This window comes from Saccostrea echinata, unplaced genomic scaffold, assembly GCF_033153115.1.
Source record: "Saccostrea echinata isolate AGI-Se365-2 ecotype Australia unplaced genomic scaffold, CSIRO_AGI_Sech_v1 ptg000025l, whole genome shotgun sequence".
In the NCBI taxonomy this organism is placed as follows: domain Eukaryota; kingdom Metazoa; phylum Mollusca; class Bivalvia; order Ostreida; family Ostreidae; genus Saccostrea; species Saccostrea echinata.
In genome coordinates this window covers 23,870,358-23,882,537 of record NW_026889774.1, presented here as the reverse complement: position 1 = coordinate 23,882,537, position 12,180 = coordinate 23,870,358, and the positions used below count along the sequence as shown (strand labels likewise).

Sequence of the window (12,180 nt, the reverse complement as noted above, 5' to 3'; positions counted from 1 at the left end):
TGCATGATTGATTTCTTGATACACGTTGTAATCTGTATGATTGAAAATAATAAAAAAAAAAAAGACTTGGAGCATGATCTTATCACACATACATGGTGTAGGTGGCATTTAACGAGTTTTACATTTAATACACATCATGATAAATGTTCAAGAAAACAAATCTGGACTTCGCGGTTAGTACATTCTACATACATGTATGATTCTAGATCCTTTAATCCTATTTTGCTCCTAACACCTAGAATTAGTTCTAATATTATCATTTATATCAACAAATTTAAAAATTAAAAAAAAATTGTACTGCAAAGACATTTAAATCACTCGTGTTGTTCACAGGTGTTTGGGCACGTGAAACCCCATCCCACCAATAATTAAATATCTGAAGTTTTAATATACAGTAACTAAATGTTTATATTTCTGAGAGCTATAAAATTGACATTGCCCCATGAAATTTCACAATACAAGATATTAGAAATTAATCTCCTTATGGTCCAGAGGGGAATTCAACTGATGGATGATAAAATGTATATTAGTTTTTCCTACATTTTGCGTGTGGATTCTATAATAATATCCATATTTTTTACCCGTTTTATCACTTTAGGTCAAGATCTAGTAAATGAGTTTAGACTGTCTTTTTGGTGCTAGATCCATTGTGACGTCATAATTGATTTAAACTTAATTTTTCCCGTACTTTACGGCTTTTATAGAATTATGTACAAAATGAAACATTTTCATGGAATTCAATTTGAAATCATGTCAAAATTAACCCCGATACATATACTCAAATTAATGTCATTTTTAAAGAAGGGGTCAAGAAAATATGAAAAACTGTTTTCTGAGAGTCTGTAGGCAATATTGATACATTTTCTTTTTCCGAGAAGGAAAAAACTCCCATATTTATACCTGACTTCCTTCATTTAACATTGAAAATAACAGTTTAAAGTATCTTTTTTCGTTGAGTTTACCTAAAAATTATGCCCCGATACACCTAATTTCGCCAAGCTATATTTGTAAAGGATCATTGAAAGAACTTGCTTCTCAAATTTCAGAAATCTGAAGGCACCTTTCTTTTAATAGATCTTGACCTTAAGAAGAGAATTAACTTGACATAAACAGATTATAATTTAAATCACACCAAGAAGGTTTTTTTTGGCACACCATTGCACACCCTGATTCTTTCGTACGGTTCACTGACCAATGAAGTAATGAACTTCATATTATACTGCGGAAAATACTGTGTATATTTGAGAGTTACAGAAATGTTTTTTTTTTTTTTTTTTAATAAATAAAGTAAAGTTTATCACTTCAACATAATTCATAAAAATTACGTGTATATCCTTTGTTTTTCATAACTCATTGTTAAATTGTCTATAGTTATACGTAGTATTTTTTCACTGTCTCACAAAGGACAGAAAATGTCTAAATAATTTTTCTTTTTAACTATAATATATATATATATATTTTTTTAATAAAAAATTATATACATTTAAAAAAAAAGATTTAATTTTATAATTTATTTTCTTATGTCAGAAAATGATCTTTCGATATAAATAGTTCAATTATGTGAAAGAATTCAATCCAGATTAATTTCAGATATCAAAAATTCTATTTGTCGTGTAAATCATTCTCTGAATTCTTGTACTAGTAATTTAATAATCGATTTCATAAATCGAAATAATCGATTTAGGGATTTCAGATAATGATTGTCTGATATCAAGAAATCGAATTCTAAGCATCAAAAACTAATTTTTAATATAAAAAATCGTTTTTTTTTTCGTAACTGAAAGAGTCTAGTCCCTCATTACTATGATGTTGCCACGGTAGATATCGTTTAGGGGGACGAATATCGTGCTCTTGCAGCCTATTTTTACAAAAGATACGAATACTTTGTTATAAATAAAAATGTACTTTAAATGTGTAGTGGGGTCCTTGCTCCATGATTTTGTTAACCGAAAAAGCTACATTTTAGTCGCATTTTGAAAATATGTTTTCAATCAAACGGAGCGACAAGTCACTCATGCATGTGCTATGATAAAATTTGCACATCCTGGTGTCTGCATACCGTTTCTTTGATACTCACAAGACTGTAGAATAGTTTACAGATTTCAAATCAAGTTTACATTTTTTGATATATCAAAGGAAATTTCGTTATGGTTGTTTTTTTTATTTTTTACTTCCTTATTTGTTCTTTCTCAAATTTTAATCTACACAACATTAAGATGTTTGCTATGAGATGTAAAAATTTTATCATAGTTGTTATAAAGAAAAATTTTATCAACATTTTTTGAAAGAAAAAAAAATTCAAAGACCCATATTATGGCTCAATCGTAAACTCCCGGGTCATGATTTGAACAAACCTGAACCCATATTCTAGTCCCACTCTTGACTCCCAGGTCATGATTTGAACAAAACTGAACCCATATTGTAGTCCCACCGTAGAATCTCAGATCATGATTTCAACAAAATTGAACCCATATTGTAGTCCCACCCTGGAATCTCAGATCATGATTTGAACAAAATTGAACCCATACTGTAGTCCCACCTTAGAATCCCAGGTCATGATTTGAATGAACTTGAATTTACACGGAATAATAAAGCTTATGCTGTATAACACCGCCTTTTCTGACTCTCGAGTTCTAAAGAAAAAAAAAGTACTACAAGTAAATGCCATACACTTATGTTAAAATCCTTATACATGCAGTTACGACATATCACGGTTAAATTAGAAAAATGATCTGTAGATAACTAAGATGAGTTTCAAGTTTACTTAAACATCTTACAGGTGGTTGAAATTTTATTTGTTTCATAATCCCACGGCTGTATGTCAAACTTTAAATTGAGAAAGTGTCCTTTTCCCATCTCCCCAAAGGGATATCAAATACCATTTTACTGAAAGTATTATATAATGTTAGTGTGATTTTTCCGACGACACATCTTTAAAAGAAGTGCACAAGAAGTTCTACATAAAAAAAATATTCAATATCAAAAGACATAAAATACATTAATGATGTCTTTTAAATCCCATGTAATATTTATGTGACAGGGGTAATCGCCTAATAAACTGAAGGTCGTTATCCTAGTGGTTTCATTTCGCTGATTTTAGGATGTATGCTCTTTTGAAATTTTAATTTTCTACATTAATCAAACCTTAATCAAAATCTCTAGTCACCATAAGCTCCATATACCGTAACGCATTATAGATTTTTACACAGGAATCTCGTCAACCAAATCCTCCAGGTCTCTAGAGTTGGATTCGAATGACGAAGTGTAAAAAATGAATTACTTTTTCCCCCCTATTTTAATATATATTTCAGCCAGACTAACCTATAAACGTCTCTAATTATACTGTTTTTATTTCTCATTTATTACTCAAAAAAAGAGAAAATTTGACATAAAAATTACAGTTGTAATGTTACACTCGTTAGCGCCACTGAAGATTTTATTTCAGCACAACCGTTGCAAGTCTTCAGCTCTGAAGCCGAGATTTACTTACGTTTTGGAGGGACCCTTGATTGTCCATTTCAAAATACTTAGACATGTTCCCTGCATGATAAACTCATCACAAACAGACAAACGAAGGGTATCCCACAGTATGATTGTCTATCGTTTTTTTAAAGCGACATCCTTGTTTTGCAATTTCGGGCAAAAAAAAAAAAAAAAAAGATTTTAATATTACATTAGAACTATTCTGTGAGCTATGCTTTTATCATATCTGTCAAGATTAGAAAATAATTTTCCTTCTACAAAGATTAGATATGGAACAACATTCAAAAGCCTACAACTTAACATGAAATATAATTTTTAGCCATCAAGATTCACATACAAAGAGCAAACAGTTTACATATCAATCAAGCCCCAAGGAAGTATGTACCAACTTCTGGTGTATGAAATAATGACTCTGCACATTTCTAATCCAAACTCTGTCTTTAAGAACGGGGCCATGTGTACTACTCAAGTAAAATATCAGGAATTCTTTAAGCAAAGTACAATAGGAAATATTTTACAACTATATAACATCCAGTTTAATGTCTTTGTATCGAGTTACCACATTAACAAGTTCTAATGGCCTGCACAAAGATGAGAGGGGATACTTAACATATGAATACTTCAAGGATTAAATGTAATAGAGTGCCCGATCATTAATACTATGGAGGTGTATTTAATTTGGTAAGAACATAAACAAAATAATAAATTCCAACAGCATGCTAGGACAATATATTCATGATACAATCCCAAAGATAAGAAATCCCCATGAATATTCCAAAATCTCTGTATAGTTTTGCATAATGTCTTTGATCTAGATGCAACTGCATGTTTACTTAAACACAGACCGTCATAAATTTCATGATAAAATTCTTCTTGAATCCATTCACTCTTTAAAGTTAAAAATACAAAATCAAATAAAAGATAAAAAGATTTGACTACATGAATTTTAATGACTATAATAGACATGAAATTGGAATAAAATGATTTATTAGTCTGCTTTGCTGGCCGACTCAGATCCTGTGTTCCCCGAGTCCTCGTCCTTATCTCGTCGAGATCGCTTGCTCTTCTTGTGTTTAGATCTACTAGAATCATCTTCTTTGTCCTTCCTGCAACAGATTTCTCTGATCTCAGATATGTTTTAAACACCCAGAAAAAGATAATTTCTTTCTTTTTTTTTTATAGTATTACTAACTGAATCTTTCAGATGACAAGATTTACCTTCGTGACTTGTGCTTTTCATCTCTGTGTCTCCTATCTCGGTCTCTGTCTCGATCCCTATCTCTCTCTCTAGATCTGTCTCTGTCTCGATCTCGACTTCTCTCAGAATCCCTGTCTCTTCTGTAGGAGTCCCTATACAAACAAAAAAAAAACCCCATAAATCCACACAATTTTTTATAATAATGCCACATCAGTATACCAGTAATTACATTAAGCATATAACCAAATCACCATGATAAGAAAAGCTGGTTTAGCATTACCTTTCTCTGTCATATCGACTGCTGCGGGATGAGTCCCTGTATCTGTAATCACGCTCACTGCCAGAACTACAAAGACAACATTTATGGTTATTTGATGCATTTAAAATGGATTGATTCAAAATTAATGCAGCCCATGATATCATCATGTCTGATATTTTATTATATCAGTTGCCTAAACGTATATTCTCCACATCCACCAGAATAAATTATTACATAATCTAACACAATTTCTAATTTACATGCTTGAAATGCAATTAGAGTAATTATTAATTAATTAATGTAATTAGACTAATTACAAAAAAAATTTAGAATGGTCTGCCATGTTTGTCAGGCTTAATGAAATATACAAATAAAACAGAATTGATGCTGGACTCTATATTTACCTGCTGAAGTCAGATTCGGACCTGACAGGGCTCCTATCCCCCCTCCCCACATAGTCTCTCCAATACGTCTCTGTCCTAGATTGAAAACAAAGCACATCTTATAATTTTCCAAAAGTATTTATAAAGTTTTATTTTAATCATTCTAAAATTGTTAACATGTTCAAATATTAGGGGGGAAAAAATTATACATAATCTGCTGCTGATTCTACACAAATCCAAACGAATCACAGCATAAGGGAGTTAACTCAAAATTATGAAAAGCAAATTTTATGCACTTGCATTAACTTTTCAATTTAATGTGTTTGGAACTTTTTATATATTTAGAACACTAATATCAGGAAGGTTTTTTTTAAACATGAAATTTATCATTGTCATAAATGATGTGACAGATTTTGTGTTTATTGTTGGATACTAACCTGTCCCAGGATGAGGAATGTGGTGTGTCTGGGTAAGATGTGGGGTAGGATGTGTGCTGGCTGTCATAGTTATAGGAGGGTCTGTCCTCGTAACGAGTGCTGGATGGCTGCCCAGGTGGAGGGAAGAAAGCTGAAAAGCACAGAATAATCAGTAAATCCCTTTTACATGTATTTGGCTCAAGTTCTTCATAGTTTTGAATTCCATTATATTACATTCTCACGATTGTATTTTAAGTAAATACATGGCACTCACTGCAGTAAATACATTTATCAAAATTAATTACTGTGACTAAAATACATTGGAGATGATTCAAATTCTTTTACATCATGTATTGAAAGACATGTCTACTTTATTCAGTATAGCATTAAAAATGCAGACATTTCCCAAATTCTCAAAGAGAAATATTCAACATGAAATAAAACACAAACCCCATTAATTAAACTGTTACCAGTTTTTTTTTTTCATGTAATATCTTGAGATAAACAAATGAACACTCCATTAACATGTACATGTATGTAAAGAGTAAACCTAACAATGCATATCTGTAAATCAAGAATAAATTATTGAAGTATCCAACTTAATGCTTACGATCAAAGTCTGGGAAACCAGGAGGAGGAATGCCTGGGATACCAGGAGGAGGAACTCCTATAAAAACCAAGGGAAGGAATAAAGCAGACATAAAGACAAAAACCAAAACCCACAACATTTAAAAATTTGAGCAAATGACAGCTTAACATTTAAAAATTCCAAATAATGATTAAATGTCAGTTAAAAGTCATATATGGCATATTTTTTATAAGTTCAGAATAACTAAAATTAAAAAGATCTTTCTATTTGTTTAATTACTTTATGTAAAGATAGGACTTTCCTGTAAGTTACACCATTTAAATCAATCACGTTTCAAAGATATTAGAAATTTAAAACAATAACCGATTTATTTACTGACTCCGCATTTAAATAACAGACACAGTTTAAAGCCAATTTAACTATTTAAACATGAAGTTATGTAATTTCAAAATCGGTGAAAATTTTAATTTGAACGTAAATAATATATATCATGTTTATCTACACTCAATCTCTTATTTTTATTTTTTAGCTCAGATATGCCATATAGAGCTTTATTTTTTTTTTTATCAAATATCACTAGTTGACAATGAATACCATTCAATAAATTCATAAACTAAGTCTGATAGTGTTGAAAGTTTTTTTTTATTTTTTGTTTAAAAAAAAAACCTATTTTGTCTTACCAGGAGGTACTGGCATTCCTGGGGGAGGGACTCCAGGTGGGGGCATCCCTGGAGGGGGGACACTGAAGTCCATTCCAGGAGGAGGGTGTGGGGGCACTGCACTTGGGTACTTCCTGTTTAATAAAATATCATGCATAAATAATATATGCAAGTACATGTATTACACTGAATCAGGATATTTCACTATCATCACTGATTTGAATAAATGCAAATACCCAATACTGTATAGAAGGTTATTTTGGCCCCATGATATTTTTGCCCTTTTCCTTAAGCAAATAATTTCGCCCTGGCTTAAATTCACCCAGAGACATTTGTGTTAAAGAAATAATGCTGTCCTCATTAGATTCCCCCATTTTCAATTACCCCACCTGCAATGCAGGCGAAAGGGGCAAAAATAAATGTAATGAAAATTTCCCTTTATAATGTATTTTAAAGTCTAGATAACTTGCACCAGATTCTAAGTAGCTTTTACTACTAGAGAATCAAAGGAAGTGAGATTTACCCTGCCACTTGAATGGGTTCTCCCTCCGGTCTTCTGGAATCTCGGGCTGTTCCACCAATCACATCTATTGTGCCTGATGTTTTACGTGGTACGGTAATGATGGCCTTTCTACCTGACAGCACAGGTACATTTTGTGGCGTCTCTGTGTTATAAAAATAATTGATCAAATATCTCATATATATGAATATGTACTGTGATTACAAAGATCAACTTTCTTACAAGCAAAAATATTCTGGTAATTATCAAAGAACTTGTTAGTGATACATCAAGGTATTTATTATATCGAATACTGACAAGGTAAAAATCTGAGGAACGGATAGTGCATCTAAGGAAATGCATATGCACAGGTGTATAAAAATTAAAAGCATTTTAATTTTTTGTATAAAAACTGCTGCAATGTACATGATATGATATAAACCTTACCATGTAAATTATAATGATAATATTTAGTATAATAATTACCTGTTATATCTTTCTTTATACCAGATGACACATGTGTCTACAAATATAATTTTAAAAAAGGCCTTTATTTTATCCTTCTATTGTCAAGTAATTTCTAAGATATTAATTTTCTCCACAGTTCTTCCCCCTTCTCCATTTTCATGACAAAGTCTCATAATGGATACTGTTCAAGTTTTTTCATTTCCTTCATAAAAGTTATTGTCTAAGAAATACCTTGTGTTAATCATCGAATCAGTAAAAGCTATAGTAAAATTAATTCTTGTTCTGTTACTAAATTTTTCACTTGAGGGAATCATACTTAAATAAAACACCACAACTGAAAGCTAGATATACTTATGCAAGAAAAGTAGATGTAATTGATGAAAATTAAATTATGAACATTGGTACTATTGAGATGGACATTAATAAAAATTTGTTCATTTTAAATTTCAAACACTTTCATTGAGACATACATATGGTCTGGAGCCCTGGTTCTCTCCCCTTAGTCGCCTCTGTTTCTCACAATACTGCTGCCATGTTTCTTCATTAAAACCATAATTAAAGTAGTCTGTAATATCAGCACCTAGAAGAGAGAAGAATATTTATCAAACTTACTCTTTTGCTACAAATATACATACCATACGAAGAGATACACACTTTCCTATCAATTAACAATACAATGATGAAATGAACTTACCAGGTTTTCTCCATGGTTTTTCATCTGCCTGTAGGGTTTCCAAATCAAAATCATAGGCAGGGATCCCATTGATGGTACCCACTGCCTCTAGATCCACACCCTTCTGGGCTCCAGCGGCTGTCGTGCCTTTACCTGTGGCACCTAAATTTACAAAATTCAATTTATTATTAAAGTACAAGCAAGTACTGGTCAATATTAAATGTTCTGAAGCATTTTCATTAAATACCCACCAGCTCCTGCTTTTTGGTATCCTGGGGCTTTGAAGAGACTTCTTGCACCACTGAAAAAAAAAATACAACTTTAGAGTGCTACGACATGTACTGTCTCATACGTGAATGGCAACTGAAGCAAGAGGCACACAAGCACCTCTTTGAATAAACTAAACAGAATAGAACTTAAAACTGATGGCAGTTTCTTATTTTTTTTTATTTGACTATTTCAATTATCCTGTAAAAACCAATTAGTACAATAAAGTTATATACCGGTATTACCTCATTCATTACAACTTTTAAAGCAGCAGACTTTTCACTTGTGACACAAGTCACAAATGACAGCTGAACAAACTGAGAAAACTAGTGTTATACCAAGAAACACCTCTTTTTTCAGTCACCTGTATCTGTTACTTTATATATTGTTTATTATGTCTGTGCAAACTTACTCTCCAATTGGAAAGGCCTGAATGTCACCAATAGTGACCTGTACATCATCATCAGAATCATCGTCATCATCATTTCCTTTGTCTTGTGATTCTTCTTCACCACTCTACAAATCACTTACTGATTTAATAAATTGCATGTAATTTCAAGCACAAAAACATCATTCTATAGAAATTATTTGCTTCAGAGATAAAATTTTTGAAACAGGTTTTATAGTAATAATAGCCAATAAAAATCTTCACTTTTTAAATACAGTAAAACCTTGTTATCACAAACTCGATGGGACCCAGACTAAACTTTGAGATATCTGAAGATATGAGGTTATTAGGGTAAAAAACATAAAGAAAAAGTGTTGGGACTGCCAACTCATTTCGACATATCCCCAGTATTTGAGATGCCGGTGTTCAAAATAACGAAGTACAACTGAACATTTGATTTATTGAACTTTCAATCATAAAATGAAAATGCTCATAAATAGTTTCAATACTGGCTTCATAAAGAGGATAATCCTAATTTTTTTATGAAATTATGTTAAGGTACATACTATAATGTCAAAACATTATTGCTCAGAAATTGAATTTTCAATGGGTGCGTCTCACAGATGTTACATTCAATTTATACTATATGCTGCGCTTATTCCAATTGTCCTTACCAATTCCCCTGCTTCTCGGTCATCTTTTTTATTCTCCTTAGCAGCACCGTTTCCAACAGTCTCACTAGCATGAAAAAATCAACAAGGTAAGATCAGTCAAAATGTTTGTGAATATAAAAAAATTTTATTTTAAAACCGTCACCTTATAAAAGTTATTAACAACTAGCTATTAACTACTGTAATTTTTTTCTTTCTTACCATAATATATAAATACAGAAACTCACTGTATTAAAATAAACAAATACCATTCTTCTCCCCAATAAAGAATATGTTTTTTTGCTGATCATGTAAAGAAGAAAATTTTTTTAAATTTAAATAGAATTCATAAGAATCACTTTAAATGAAAAAAATAAGACATTACCTTGGTGGTTCTTGTGCTTTATCTTTTTCCTTGTTCTCTTCTAAATTAAAAAAAAAAAAGACTTGTATTTTTGTTAAAGTATGCATGTATCCCAATAATATCTAATGTGCTGGATTCTACATAACCCTTTGAAGACTATCATTTAATATGTTGATGGTGTAATCGTTGGGGTGAGCACAGTTGTGTATAATTTATTACTATATACCATTCACTTTGACTTAGATCTGCAACCTCTTCAAACCACATGAGACATTTGGAAGGTCTAGACTGTGATGTCAAGATGTCTTATGTAGGTTGCATTTCTATAATGTAGCCTATGAAAGGGCAAATTTTTACCAAAAAGCATTTAATCTATTATCTGTCTTCAATTTCCATTAATGTATGGTGTATGTATTTTTAATTGTGAACAACTTTTGTTTGGTTATTGCGAGAGTTTGAGCAAGAGAGCAGTTCAGCAGTTTATATTGAAAAAATAATCTATTTTTGGTGCATTTTGGGTACCAAGGTTTACTGTGGAAAAAATTCTAATGGATTAATATTCTGTAGTCCGAATTTTCTCTTCATCCAGGCATAGTTGTACGAACCCTCGATGCAATCTGTGCATTGTGCTGCACTCACTATAATGACTTGGATTACCTACGTAGCCTTTTAGAATCCTGAAGAAGCTTGATTTAGCTATTTTAATGCAAGCTTTCACAAGTTTGCATTTTATTTAAAATCTCAAAAAATAAAAACGGGAATGGAAGTCTGTAATATCTCTTTATTTGAATAAATTCTCCAATGTGTATTCCATACTTTTTACATCATCGCAAGAGTCAATAATCAGACGACAGACGGTACATAAACAAAAAGGATATGTGACGTGTAGGGCTGTCACGAGTACCCGAAATAACCGAGAATCGCGGTCCAAGTTGTTCGGTTCAGTTCCGGTTCCATTTTTCCGGATTTCGGTTCTGGTCTGGTTTATATATTAGAGTCTGTTCAATACAAAAAATGGCGTCGAAATCAAAGGAATGATGACGATAACAGTGATAAATAAACATCACAACTGAAATCTACTTCATCTGTTCATTCCATGACAAAACACTTGTCACGGAAGTATTAGATAATTATCAAAACAAGCAGGAATGGTCAGGTTGTGGCTAATAGTAGGCCAAGTCACCGATGTCTAGACGTTCGCATGGTTAAGAATTGTTTTCAATGTAAATTTAATGTAACAAATAAAGATTTTTCAAGTTAAATTCATGAAATTAAGGTTTAAAATAGATGTAAATACCCGACCCGAAAAACCCGAAACCGAACCGAAAATTTACAGAACCGACCCAACCCGAAAAATTTTGGAACCGTGACAGTCCTAGTGACGTGTATCCTAATATTTGGAAAATACCGCGATACAATGGAACCCGCGATATAATGAGAACTGAGTATACCAGTTGTAAAGGAACTGAAGAAAAAGGGGTGGAAATTTTTCATGGGACTGAAACAGCCTTCCTGGGTTATAGAATAATCTAACTGCGAAATTTAATCCAAAACAACCTTCTCCAAAGTAAACTTAAAAATCTATACAGCTTTCGCGTAGACATATTCCTTTGAAACATGCATTAAAGTGGTGAGACAATGAGAAGAGCTGAGGAAATTCGGAATTAAAAAAAAAAAGGATTCCGACGTTTTGGTTTCTTATTTAAACATATGTTTATAATTGCAATATATTGAAAACATTACATTTTATGTGTCTAACAATAAGCCTTACCGCCATATAACCATGTCTCATCATCCTCAGCCGGGGTTGAAGAAGGCGCTGGGGCAGCCGGTTGGACCTCAGTCGCCATGATTGTTTGGTGTTATTCTCGTACAATATTAGTA

General features: G+C 32.1%; 1 protein-coding gene across 1 annotated transcript; it reads right to left on the bottom strand.

The window, feature by feature from the left end:
* Nucleotides 1–4,409: 4,409 nt before the first annotated feature.
* LOC133192746 (pre-mRNA 3'-end-processing factor FIP1-like) lies at nucleotides 4,410–12,157 on the bottom strand. The gene is made up of 16 exons (XM_061328759.1): nucleotides 12,068–12,157; nucleotides 10,318–10,357; nucleotides 9,957–10,020; nucleotides 9,307–9,410; nucleotides 8,879–8,928; nucleotides 8,649–8,789; nucleotides 8,425–8,534; nucleotides 7,973–8,009; nucleotides 7,511–7,652; nucleotides 7,009–7,121; nucleotides 6,350–6,406; nucleotides 5,761–5,890; nucleotides 5,345–5,419; nucleotides 4,962–5,027; nucleotides 4,702–4,833; nucleotides 4,410–4,589 (listed from the first exon to the last, which is right to left on the bottom strand). The coding sequence occupies exons 1-16, from the start codon at nucleotides 12,144–12,146 to the stop codon at nucleotides 4,472–4,474; spliced, it is 1,458 nt and encodes a 485-aa protein (XP_061184743.1). The 5' UTR covers nucleotides 12,147–12,157; the 3' UTR covers nucleotides 4,410–4,471.
* Nucleotides 12,158–12,180: the final 23 nt, after the last annotated feature.